This window comes from Podarcis raffonei, chromosome 5, assembly GCF_027172205.1.
Source record: "Podarcis raffonei isolate rPodRaf1 chromosome 5, rPodRaf1.pri, whole genome shotgun sequence".
NCBI classification, from domain to species: Eukaryota; Metazoa; Chordata; class Lepidosauria; order Squamata; family Lacertidae; genus Podarcis; species Podarcis raffonei.
In genome coordinates, this window is record NC_070606.1 from 40,317,636 (window position 1) to 40,331,120 (window position 13,485).

At 42.5% G+C, this 13,485-nt stretch overlaps 1 protein-coding gene across 1 annotated transcript in view; it reads right to left on the minus strand.

Moving 5' to 3' along the window:
- Positions 1–8,087: 8,087 nt before the first annotated feature.
- ADGRA1 (adhesion G protein-coupled receptor A1) overlaps positions 8,088–13,485 on the minus strand; it is a 310,291-nt gene continuing 304,893 nt past the window's right edge. Inside the window, exon 19 of the mRNA XM_053388799.1 lies at positions 8,088–11,208. Within this exon, the coding sequence (XP_053244774.1) occupies positions 9,987–11,208 (1,222 nt within the window). The 3' untranslated portion in view covers positions 8,088–9,986. The remainder of the gene's footprint in view (positions 11,209–13,485) is intronic.

Genomic DNA, 13,485 nt, shown 5'->3' on the forward strand with positions numbered 1-13,485 from the left:
CCTATGAATGAATAAATGCTAGGATTTTGATTAAGTGGGATATGGATTAAAACACAAATTGCAGAGCTGTGCCATAAAGGGGATTCCTGGGCTGGTTTATGCAAACCAGCCTGGCCATGCTAGGGCCATTAAGAGAACAACAGAGGCCCATTGAGGGTCATTGCCAATGCAAGAGAACTTCCCCCCTGCTCTGAGGTGTGAAGAGAAACAGGGGTGTGGTGATGGGGTATGCTTGAAGGGACAGGAAAAGGGAGTTTTTGAGCAAGGGGCTTCTGGGAAGAAGTAGGAAGCTGAGCAGAGATCAATCTTGGCCAGGCAGTGGGAAGGTTGCCTGCAATGTTGTTGGCTGTGTAAGATCTGGATTCCCTCTATGCAGACTGCAGGTATGAATAGGTGAATAAACCATATTTCTTAAAGCACGACAGTCTCCACCATGTCTTCTCCAAAGGGACACAGACCCTCTGTGTGTGCCTCTGATCCCATGGGCTCTTGCCGCCACTTGGTAGAGAGGAAGCAGGCACTGGACTTTTGTAACAATATGAACATTTAAACATTCTATGTCTATGAACCTTTATTACATAGTTGTCAACAATTCTCAGTCACAATGTACTGATGAAGGAAGATGAGTTGCAGGGACAAATATGGAATTTTTCCAACATGTAACGGTTTAGTCATCTATATATTGTATTAAGTATATTATACAATATTTGCCTGTTGATCAGGCAGACCCCAGCAATTTTTCCTCTAATATCCAATTCATTTGTGCAGTGAATGTTTAAACATGTCTGAGATGTAGGCAAATAAATGAATAGCAGTCTATCCAGAGTGAACTTGCACCCCACGAGCCATTGCTGGACGACTCTTCTTGTCACGCATTATGCAGGTATCTAGAGTTTACCATAAGCTGGCACTATATTCCACTGTAGTTCCAGAAGCAGCTTTTACATCGTGCGAAAGCTCAAATATGATGTAGAACGTAACAGTTAAGGAAAAGTCGCAACAAAGGAATAAACTGCCATTTGAATGCAGATAGAATGCATGATTACTGCATAGAGTTCATTTCCACAAGATGAAGTGAAGGCCACTAGCACAGTTGGTTTCAAAAGGGGGTCAACAGCTAATCTTATATATTAGCTAATGGAACCCTCCATGTTCAGAAGCAGTCTACCTCCGATTACTAGATGTGGGAGTCAAACAGGAATGTGCTATTGCTTTTATGCAAGCCTCTTGGGTGGGGGGCATCTGATCACTGCCGGAAACAGGATGCTGGGTCTGACTCAGCAGAGCTTTTATTATATTCTGGTGATTCAGAATAGCTGTCTTCTGTAGACTTATGATAATTGACTTGTATCAACCTGAGGGCCAGAAGCTTCTCTGAGGCCTCGGACACTGTTGATTTTGCTACGGTCTATTTTACAGTTTACTGAAAGCCGAAACGAGAAGGTGACCCTCCATCACATGCTGCAAAGGAGCTTAGGGTTGGCCTGGGGCGATCATATCAGCTGCACCTCAACTTAGTAATCTTATTGTCTCTCTGCAAAAATAGGTCACCATCAGAAAACCAATTCCCCACTGCTGCCTGCAGGGCCCTTGCTGTTGGTATGACACACTCTCTCTCTCCCTGTATGTATGAAAAGGAAGTAAAATAGGATCCGTTTTGAAGAAAAGATTCAGATTAACAGCATTCAAATAAATATTCCTGCTCGTGACACAGGCAACAGAGACCAACATTTGATACATGATTAGAGTATCCTTTGTGTCATGTGGGGAAAGTGAACATTTTGTCAAGAAATAGCCAGCTCTGAAATTAAAAGGACACCATATTTTTTGTTCCGCTACAAATGACAAGACTTTTTCTTAGGGATCGGTAAGCCTATGCAGATAAAGCACGCATCTAGTAGATTTGGCAAACACCTTAAACACTACAGCTGAATATTTCCAGGATTTAGTCTGGTTTGAGGGCCAAGTATAACAGCTGAAAAAGAACATTATTACTGTGTAACGCAGGACACAGATGGCTGCAGCTCACGTAAGAAAATAAATGGCTGGCTTCTCTGTAAGGAAGGATAAAATTGCTGCAGAAAATAGACTTCTTCGTATGGTTCAGGTTAATGTAAATTTCCAAGTTCTCTTAAATGTACTGTTAATTATTTCACAGCTATCCATATGAGGAAGGTAGTAGCATATAACTGGGCAGTTTCTGTGGTTACTTGTGTAGACTTTTGCATTTGGCTGTGGCTCTCAAAATAGCCTTATGATTTACAGCTTGAGTTGCCCGTTTCATCACGGGAAAGGGCAATAGTTCACATGACTCACACAGGGCCTAAAATATGCAGTATGTAATAAGGTAAAGAAAGAGACTCAATGCATGTACAATGGGAGAGGAAGGAAAGCTTGGTGTGCGCATAACAGTCAAATGAATATGGATAGGAAAGCAGATGGGACTTACACACTTAATTTACTTCTGCTGTTAAGTAATTTCAAACTTTCTCTTTCGCCTTGCTTATTGTCCCAAGTAGTGGAGCATCTGCCTTGAATGAAGATGGTCCCAGGTTCAGTAGCCAGCATCTCCTGGTAGGGCTAGGAATGTCCTCTCTCTGAAACCCCAGAGAGCTGTCAGTCTGGGTGGATAATATTGAGCTAGCTGGACCAACGTCTGGCAACTTCCTGTTTTCCAAAGAGCAGGATTATTTATGACCATATGAAAGTGCCCATCTCTTTTTGCATTTTGCTACCTTGGGAGCAAAGATGACATTCAACGTGAGTAATATTCAGAGTTGATCCATCTAAAACTATTGAGTCAACTCTCCGTACCAACATTGGTTTCAATGGATCTGACTAATGTTGGAAATCACCCAAAGGGTCTATTAATATAAGTAATAAAGAACTTAAAATCTAGAGCAAAAATAAAAAAGAGCCTGAAATCATGAGGGACAACCACACTTAAAACCTTTCACTAACTTCTGGTTTCTGTTACTTAACTTGACAGATCTGTGCATATATGGTATTGATTCAGAAATAGCAAGGCTGTTCACCATGAGCAGAAATTCACAAGTTTTTCTTAAGAACTAGCTGACAGAGCTGCCCAGCTTGTAGCAAAAGTAGTGAAATGCCCTACAGAATCGGAGTTGGGCTCACGGGAGTTGGGATATGCTGGAATTCCAAAAAGAAAGATGCCCAGGTCTAACAATTTATTAAAGAAGCGTACAAACTTACAGCAAAGGTCCAGCAGCTCCCTCCTTGCCTCTGCTCACAGCATTCCATGGGGACAGACTCCACAACAAGAAGATGGCTTTTTCACACCCAAGTAAAGATACACACACTCTTTATAGGCCCAGGCAGGCTATGTCACATGGGAACACAGTTGGCTGGTATTAACCATTACCTCCCCCTCTAGTTATGCCTGGGGCCTGTGGATAAAATCAAAGCTTGTGAAACACACATGAGCTCAGTGTTACAGCTGCTACCGATTAGGTAGGAGTCATCTTGACCATCAATATGTTGCAAGCAGAGCTTCCAGACCAGCTTGCATTTTCGGGTCAACACAAGTAGAAGAAAGAACAAAGCTTCTGAATAGTGACAAGGTCATGTTTGCCCATGTCAAAGTTTAAGAATCCTTTCTCTCACATCGTGGGACTTATCCACACTTAACCTTTTTGCCCCACTCTTTCCGGGCACAGGTCTGCACTTTAAAACTCAGTGTCTGAGCGCTCTTTCTTTTTTGCCCCAGAGCTTTCCCCGCAAAACCCCACAACAAATGGCAGCTCGGGTTTTTCATTTGTTCTGAACTCCTCAAATACCCATTTCACAGAAGGAAAAACCGGCAATGCTCAGAGCCCCATAAAATAGACAAACCGCCTACACCCTCACATCCCAATATAACACAGACCAAAAATCTGGCAAGGCTTCCCCAGAAACAGACAGCACCCCCAATCAATCAGCCAAACCAGCAAACAAAGATCAGTTCTTGTTTTTCTTCAAGGGAGGGAATTTGGTGGTGGGTACCAAAGATGGTGTCAGGGGAGTGTGGTGCCAATGGATGCCACCTTGGGGACCCCAGAAATGAAATAAAGCAGATGGTTCTTGTGTTACTTATGGAAGTTGTCTATTTCCTCAAATAAAATAGGACATGAACCTGTGGCTCACAAAGCTGAGCTTTAGAAACATTTCTAATCTCCGACAGTCGGAGCATGACAATACTCACAGCAATGGATGACATAGAAGTGGGGGGAAAATCATAGCCAGTGTAGCATGTGACTTGCCAGGTCCTAACATTGGTTTTGTCATTAATCAATATTATAAACACAGAACAAGAATGGCGTGAACACAGTGGTGATAAAGAATGAATAGTGAGTTAACAATTAGGAAACCTTAGCCGAGATTCCAGGGTGTCAGATGCCGCCATGATACAGATGCCTTTTAATAGAAATAAGAAAACAAGTATACATTCATTAAAGAAAGATCCTGCTAAAGCAGGCATAGGCAAACTCGGCCCTCCATTTGTTTTGGGACTACAACACCCATCATTCCTTGAGAACAGGACCAATGGTCAGGGATGATGGGAGCTGTAGTCCCAAAACATCTGGAGGGCCGAGTTTGCCTATGCCTGTGCTAAAGTGTAAGCATAATGAGGCAACTAGCATGTATTCAGACTGAGCCTTACTGCTCTGAACCAGTTCTGAAGTACAGGCACCCTCCCTATTAACACGCATCCCACACGTGTGTGACCACATTTATGGGGGTCGGCGCAAAATAAAGACTAGATTTCCCTTCCCTTGCTCAGGCCTCCTGCCCAAGCGAGGGAAGGTGGCCTTTGATCAAACAGCAGCGTGGGGCGGGAGGTGCCTTTTCCCCACCTCCGCTGCCCGTCTGCACCCCCATCCTGGCATCAGCTCTGCTGGGTGCCATCCTTGGCCCTCTCCCTCTCACCACTGCATGCACTGCCTCCCCTCCGACAGGCAGGCAGACTTGAGACAGGCTGGGCAGTGGCTCTGAGTGATTTCCAAGATGATTCTTCCCCCACTTCCTCTCTGCCCCGTGTGCCCTCCCTATTACAATGGGGTGCCCCCCACCTTACAAGATCTCATTATGCATGTGGGGGCCTGGAACGTAACCCCCACATAAGTGGGGGAACGGACGCCTGTACAGATTTGGGCTTTCCTCTAATCTTGAAGCACAGTTTGGCAAGAGTATCTGGTCTTCAGAAAAATGTTAAGATCCTTTGCTTAGGTGGGTTCTTAGAATTACCCAGACACAGTGTGAAGTTTCAATAGTAAGCAAACCACCCATAAAGTAAAAGGCTGCAAAAGTATGTCCAGCTACTCACCACAACATATTAAGAGTCTTCCAAATCTCTGTGCGATTTTCTTCTCAGGGATTCATATGGAAAGCTCCCATCCTTTCTTCTGGGAAAGGAAGCACAGCCCTGTTCTTTCTTTGCCACAGATCACACACGACAGGTCACAAGTGAGTTCATTTTGTGTTCAGCTTCTGAGTTTCATTTCTCACTACACTAATATTTCAGAGAGGGAAACGCTAAACCAAACATCATATGAAAGCATGATGCCAGAACTCAATAAGCAAGACTCTTGAATGAGTGACACTAGAGAAGGGGAACATAGGCCTTAGACCAAGTGAGACCTTTTCTCCATTTCCCCCAGCATTGTCTGTGACCCTCCAGATATGGCTAGACTACAACCCACATAATCCCTGACTCTTGGCCATGCTTCCCACCTCAGTCTACATGGACTGGTAGCAACTCCTCAGGGCCTGACACAGTATCCTATCCCATCCCTGTTTAGAGATGGCAGAGCCCTGCTTTGAAAAGTCCTGTCTCCCTGAGATATGATCTCTGTGTACTTCTTATGAGCTCCCAGGAGGTGTCTGTCCCCTGCCTGAAAAAGAATGCTAGACTGCATGGATCTCGATGCGACCCAGCAAGGCCATTTTCACGTTCTTGTGCCATAATAGTTACCGCATCCCACTGCCTATAGTAGACCAAATATAAATAATTTTGAATATTGGACAAAATGGGTTTGCACTTATGCATGGGATAAAGAACAGTTGGCCAATGGGGTTGGCCAATGTTGTGCTTACTTAATGGCCCTTTAAATCTGAAAATGTTTGCTTGAAACAGCAGCTAATTAGAGAAAATAAAATCCACAAATGGTACCTTGCATTACAGCACAGGATGGCAGTGCAGTATTTCACATTGTGCCTGTCAAAATGCTTCTTCCATAAAGTTACAGTTTAACGCTCACATGGTTGGCACACTGTCTCACACTGGAAGCAAATTGTTTAAAAAATAAGTTGTTAAGTAATATGCCCACAACTAAAAGACAATCAGTACCATAGAATGCTACATGAATACCTTCATGCAGCAAAGTATATACGCAGTATATAGGATTCCACCCATGTTGCCTGGTAAAGAACTTGGAATCCCGCTGGTCAGGTGTTTGGTGATCCTGGTGTTCAGTGGCATTCCAGTTTTGTTTAAACAGGTTATGGTATGCTGCCCCAGATTCTGCATTGGGTTAGATATGTTTCCTCATTCAGCAAGGGAAGATTACTGAGACAAGGGAGCATATGAAACACATAAACTATGCTTATAAGCAGAAAAAAACAAAAGAGTGAAACTAACTTTTTATATAAATATTTGTATTAAAAAAAAGAGAGAGTCAAAAGCGCAAAAATGAATGTGGGTCACATCTGATGTTACAAAACATTTTTTAATTTATTTAATATCATGTTCTCCTACTCTGAAATTATATTGTATATTTTCTTAAAAAAAAATAATGCAAACAGATTATTGCATAACATGGTTTCCAAATTAGCCCAGAAGTATTTGCTAACTTTATATTCAGACACAATACGGAAGTTGTATCATCAATACTGAATGTTAATCTTCAGGAGAGGTCTGTAACAGAAGATCGTCTGTGGAAAGCAGCACCCATTGAATTATGTAGTTTCTCGTTTTGTTGGACAGAACAACACTGGCAATAGAAACACAAGCTGGAGAACCTCAATGATTTTGTTCCTGAAACGTGACTATTTCGCCTGGACCTCGGTGTGTGTGTGTGTGTGGACTATTTTGCATAATTCTAGAGACCTTCTATGACTTAGCTATTACAGAGTATTATAAATATCACTGAGATACAGAGATGTGGCATTTAATATAATATCTACGCTTATATAGTTGCACTGATGTTGTGGGATGATAGTAACCTATACATGGAAAAAGGAAATGATGAAAAAGAAATTATATTATGCACACGTTGCAAAATACTGTATTTTAGATCTGAGACAATTCAAGCATATACAGCATATACATTATAAAGCTCAGGGTATTTTTTTTTCCTTTTTGCATCATCTAAAAGAAGCAATCATAAAAAGGCTGAATACTGTTCAAAACTCAACACCCACCTAGTGCATTCTGCTTTGTTTACCTTCGAAAGATACACACAACAGCAGCAGCAGCAGCAGCAACAACAACAACAACAACAACACACACACAATGGATACATTATCTGCTGTAATTTACAATATATATTTTAACTTTATAAAAATACAGAAAGGAAAAAAAGGAAATTCCTTGCACTCAGATACTGAGCATTAACCCTTTGAGTACTAATTCCCACCTGCAAACACTGCAGAACACATTCATCTTGACACACATTTTTATATAACATTCCAACAATTATAATCATCATCTGTTATGTACACTGTAAGGAAATATATTTTTACATATCATAAATGGGAGGGATTCATAACATGCTGATAAGAACACATAATGAGTTGAACTCTGCAAAGATCTTGACAAAATAATCCCCTATAAAGTAATGCACATCCCCAGGGAACTGCCTAAATTAATGTAATGGATACTTGGAACGTGTGTGATATGTCTATAAATTTTCTTTTGGCGGCCATATAACATTGTGCTTGTTGCATTTGTTTTTTATTTGTGGAAATATGACGCTCTCTCTCTCTTTTTTTGCTGAAGACTCCTTCTGCCCTGCCCTCTGTGGCTGTATAGTGCCATTCACTTTAGGTCATCAATTTATAACTAGACTCTATTGAAATTTTTAAAATAAAAAAAAACACTGGGTAATTATAATTCTATTTTTCGTTGTCAGTTGGAGCCTTGTGTCCAGATGTTCATGGATATCTATTTTGTTTTTGGTTTTTTTTAAAAAAACCAATCCTTTGCCTAAAGCTTCCTGAATAGAGAATGCTACTGACCCTAAAATATCCTGCAGCTGAGCAGAATAACGCAATGAAAAGTCATGCAATTGAAGGTCAAATTTGCATGGAAGTATACAGACAACCCCGAATTTGCTTTGGCAGAGGACGGAAGGGCATGGGAAGGAAAGGATTTCACCCCAAATGTGGAAGTGATAAATAAATATCTTAAAAATTATATTTCTTTATAGTGCAATCCTATGCACGCTTACTTGGAAGTAAGGCCCACTGCATTCAGTGAGGTTCACTCCCTAGAAAGGGGCTTTTTAAAAAGGAAGGAAAGAAGGAAAGAAGGAAAGAAAGAAAGAAAGAAAAGAAAGAAAAGAAATGCAGTCTTAAAAATTTATAGATTCCCCTTTATTTGAGTACTCTGAACTACATTGTTATTAGTATTGCATGTACAAGTCTTTCCTTGAACACAGCTCCAAGTCAGATGAAGGGAAGGATCCAGTAAAAACTCAGTACTTTGATGTCCCATTGATTTCAGTGGGTTAGATTTAATAAGCACATTGAGTGTTTTCCCCTTTTCCATTAAAAGCAATGGTCCTCCAAAATGCTGAACTTGAGCTGGATGGTGCCCTAAGTAATTCGTTAAGTGCATGACTGTAGTCCTCAAAGAGTTAATGATAAACTGTACTTGGTGGTGCTGTTTATAAAAAAGACAATTGTAGAACAGCTTGCAGGTTGGTTCCAGAAGGCATAATTACAAAGAAGTGAAACTCATGGAGACAGCTGCTATTACACTGCACAGTGCCACATACAATGAATAGTGCATGCTCTGTAGAGACATTAGAGTGGACCCTTATCAAAGCTATCATATAACCTTATACAAAGGATTGTGCCACTTAAAACTAGTGCAGTGGTGGGTTTTTCTCCCCTCCCGTTTTTCATAGATTCAAAATGCTCTAGAGTAATACCAACATGAATAGCCACAGCCTTTTACAATAAGGTTTTTGGTTCCCCTGCCCCTGCATTTCACACATGGTAACACTAGAAAACAGCAAATGGTATTATCCCGACCTGTGTGTCATGCAAAAAAAAAGGGGGGAACAAAGGAAATAACAACCAACACAGCACCATAGATGTCAACAAAGGACGTTACCTAGTATTCCTCTCCAGCAGAAGAGAGACGTAACAGCGACTGTACACTACATGATTTTACAGGCCGTATGCTACAGGTGGTCTTCATAGGTCTAAGGAGCTGTGTTAAACCTGGTTAGAAATTCCTCCTCCTCTTTCACTATCGTAACTTCCAAAATCATTCCCTCCCCCCTCCATAAAAATGACGAAGGAAAGGCTGATATGCATTTCAAAGTGGCTGATGCTAATGCAGAATTGTTAAAAATATATAATAAAATAAAAGGAAAGGAAAACATTACTGTGAGTGGTAACAAAGGATATTGCCTTGTTTTCTACTCCCTAGGTTTATTTTCCAACACCCCCCAGCCCCCACAACTATGCCCCATAATTCTTTTAAAAATAATTTCAAAACCACCGCTACTTTTTAAAAGCCTCTTCTTATTAAGAAAACAATAGGTTGAGAAACCTGTACAATTTACTGATGCGCTACGCAAACATATAGAATCTTACTCAGGTTAGGAGGAAAACAAAGGTTAACGGTGCAATCCTATGCATGTCTACTCAGAAGTGAGCCTCATTGAGTCCAATGGCGCTCGTTTCCCAGGTGTGTATAGGATTGCAGCCTAAGATGGTCTGAGCTGCAAAAGGAGAAGGACTGGGCTGCCCAACTACACAGTAGTTTCATTCTTCCAGGGCCCCGTTTTGATATTTCCTGTACTGTCTGAACTGTAGATCATGGCTTCGTGCAGGTTCCCCTTTAGAATCCCATTGTGGCTGGTTGTGCTAAATGGTAAAGACTGGGTCCGCGGGTGCATCTCGAAATGAGCTGCATGGTGCGCTGTCTCGCTCTCTGGCACCGTGGCACAACTGTAGATCACAGTACTTGCATCGCTGCTTTCCGGCTGACTGATGGTGGGATATGGGTCGCTTTTCGCACAACACGCCCGCCTGTGGCCCGTCTGGCCATCATGCGCGCTGTGCGGACTGTCTGTGTGTGAGCTGTGGATGCTGCCATCAACGCTGGAAGGAATGTGGTAAGCGTACTCTCTTTCCCCCGCAGACCGATGTCGGCTGAAGTAGCGTGGTTTAGTTCTGCTTTTCAAGCATCTGTGGATGTGCATGTTGGGCCTGAAAGTTCCCTCGCTGTGTACATGAATGTGAGCATCGTCTTCCAGCAGCTGATCACAGTGCATTTTCGCGCAGCACGGCGTGACGGGTGAAAGGCAGTTGACATGGTTTTGAACAGCTTGTAGATTTGTAAGTTTGCAGTGGCTAGCAGCTGGGTGATTAAAAACAGCAGATTTAGCAGGGCAAGGCGATTCTTGGAGACACGGGACATGGACCTGGCTTTCCCCGTTGACGTTAACCTTTGGCCGGACATTAACTTGCACTGAATATGTGTTTCTCCGAGATGGGCAACAGGACCACCAGCAATGCCAGACATCATCTCGCTTTGCACAGTGATGGATAAGGATGAAGAGCCCCAAGGTAACGCAAAATGCTCCATAGAGGCAGCTGAAAATCATATCCAAGAAATGTCCTTGGGAAACAGCGAGTGCACCAAAGGTCCAAGTGGCGGTAAACAGGAACAAAGTGAAAGCCGCAGCTCGGAGCTGAGCCTTAAATGAGTGCTCGTTTTCCAACAAGGAAGATGACATCATTGAGCATGTCGCCTGGGAGACAGATCCAGAATCGGTGATGTGGCTGTGGCCAACCTCGGGACTTGCCAGCCTCTGCTGATCTTCCGTCCTTTCTTTCAACTCATATTTGCGCTCCGGGTGACGCCTCAGTTGCACGTACGTGCAGAGGAAGTAAACGCAAGTCACCAGGACAATGAAGGCAACTGGTCCATAAAACGCACCGAGACTTGGCTCCCATGCCATCCAACAACTGTAAAAGGGGGGGTGAGGGGAAGAATAGATTTAAAGAAAAAGAAATCAAATTAGTAGTTTTGAACACATTAGTAGTATTGAACGCGTTCTTCTGATTGTTCCATTATTGCAAGCATATATGCTTGATTCCCTTCCCCATATCTGTTCTGGGGGTTCTCCTGACTGACCCCCTAACAAAGCAGATTGGGTGGGTGGAGGAAGCTCCATTGAGACCAAGGAAGTGTACATGGTTTTCCCCTTCCTTATTCAATCCCCACAACAACCCTGTGAGGTAGGTTAGGCTGAGAAGCAGTGATTCGCCATGAAGTTCATGGCTGAGTGGGGGATTTAAACCCTGGCAGTGAGGGAACTGCCAGAAGGCCCTCAGAGCTGGACCTCAGGGTCCATGCTGAATGATGAGGGTGGAGACGCTCCTTCAGCGTTACTGAGGATGCTGGTGTAACCCTCTCTGATCATGCAGCACAGCTAGTTGGGCTGACCAAATATCTCTGGCCTGGAAAGAACACACCTTTGAATCTATGCCATGCTCTTAGGCACACAAAACTATCCAGGTATTTTCAAATGCTTATCAACAGTTTCATCCAATAAAAACAATACAGGAATCCATGTGTGCATCCCTTAAAAAATCAAAAAAGAAAAGAAATCAAGATCTATGCAATTTATGCCAAGGAAAATTGAGGCAATCCCCAGTGGTAGGATGCTGCTATTTTCAAGAGGAGACACTTCAAAAATCAGTTCCATAAAGAGCACGCTAATGTCGGGGCATCTACGTTTTCTGTAGTAACGTTATTAAAAATGAATAAGGCATGCAACCCACTGTGCTGTTGCTTAATCTGTAGTGCACACACACTCTCTCTCTCCTCAGCAATTTTATCACCCCACCTGCTTCATGGTTTTCTGCTCACATTGTGATATCTGGTATTGATTGCCTGTGATTAAAGTGATTAAACTAAAGTAGTACAGCCTCTGCAACAGTGCCAAAGGGAAAGTCTCTCACAAATTTATGAACATAAATAATGAGATCTTTTAATACCCTGTTGATTATAAGTGATTGTCTAATCACACGTGCTGAAATAAATAAGTTTTAATATGATAGAATTTGCAGAGTAGCAGCCCTCCCCAATGCCCTGGTTAGAGGAGTCTGCCGGAGCTCTTCACTCATCTAATGTCTTGTTTCTAAAAAAAGGAATTTACTAAAAGCATTTTCATAAAGTCAGAGTGCGGTTTGCTTTCATTTCCTTACATGTTAAAAATGTGTATAATGATTATATGCCAGGGCGTTACAAGAGCACTCTACACCAATGCTTTAGCACAGCCGTGGCCAAGCTAGTGCCCTCCAGCTGTTTTGTACAAAAACATCTGGAGGGCACCAGGTTGGTGAAGGCTGCTTGATCGTGAACTGAAATACATGACCTTCACAGCATCGTTAGCACTGAACAAAATGCTGATGAGAAGCCAGTGGTCCACTGATCGGGGACATGCACCCTGATGCAACTGAGCCTTGTACATGTTTGGAGCTCTGAATCATGTATATTTTTAGCAAATGAACTTTTAATTGGCATTCTCCTTACTCTCCTTCTCTCAAGAAGCCCAGGAGAAGCCATCTGCTGTTTGAAGGGTCGCTGAGCCCGTGTGCAAACAATTCTATAAAAGAAGAAAATTAATACTTGGGGGCTAAGAAAACAACGAGGGGTATAAAGTTTAAAAAGCAATTTAGCATACATCAGGCCACACAGCCTGGAGCTTGGGCTCTTTGTATGCGATTTCCAGATTCAGAAAAGCGACAGTGTGATGTACCGTCTAGAGTGTTGAGTTGAGCTGAAGGAAATCCAGTTTCATATCATTCCTTGGCTGTGAATCTCGCAGGGTGGCCCTCGCAGCCTCCCTTGGTTGTTGATAAAGCTACAAGGCTACTCTCAGCTACTTGAAGAGCAGCAGACAAAAGTAACATGTCAATATTTCCCCACTCTTTTAAAGAAAAAACCTCAATCAAAGGAGGTGGCAAACCAGCCTTTAATCCAGTCAGCTCAGGCGGCACTTAATTAATATTAAGCTATCTATCACAGTTCATTAGAAATACAAATATATTGTGTATAAGCGGGGACTCCTCTAAAAAGGATTCTGTTCAGTGCTCCAGCCAGCTTGGAGCAGGAACCTTACAATGCTGTTCAGACACCATGGGGAAAGAGGGCAGTTTCAGGCCCATAGCTATACTAGTGGGAGACCGTTCTGGACAATGTAAAATGTTCATTTATGTTCTACAGTATTACATATA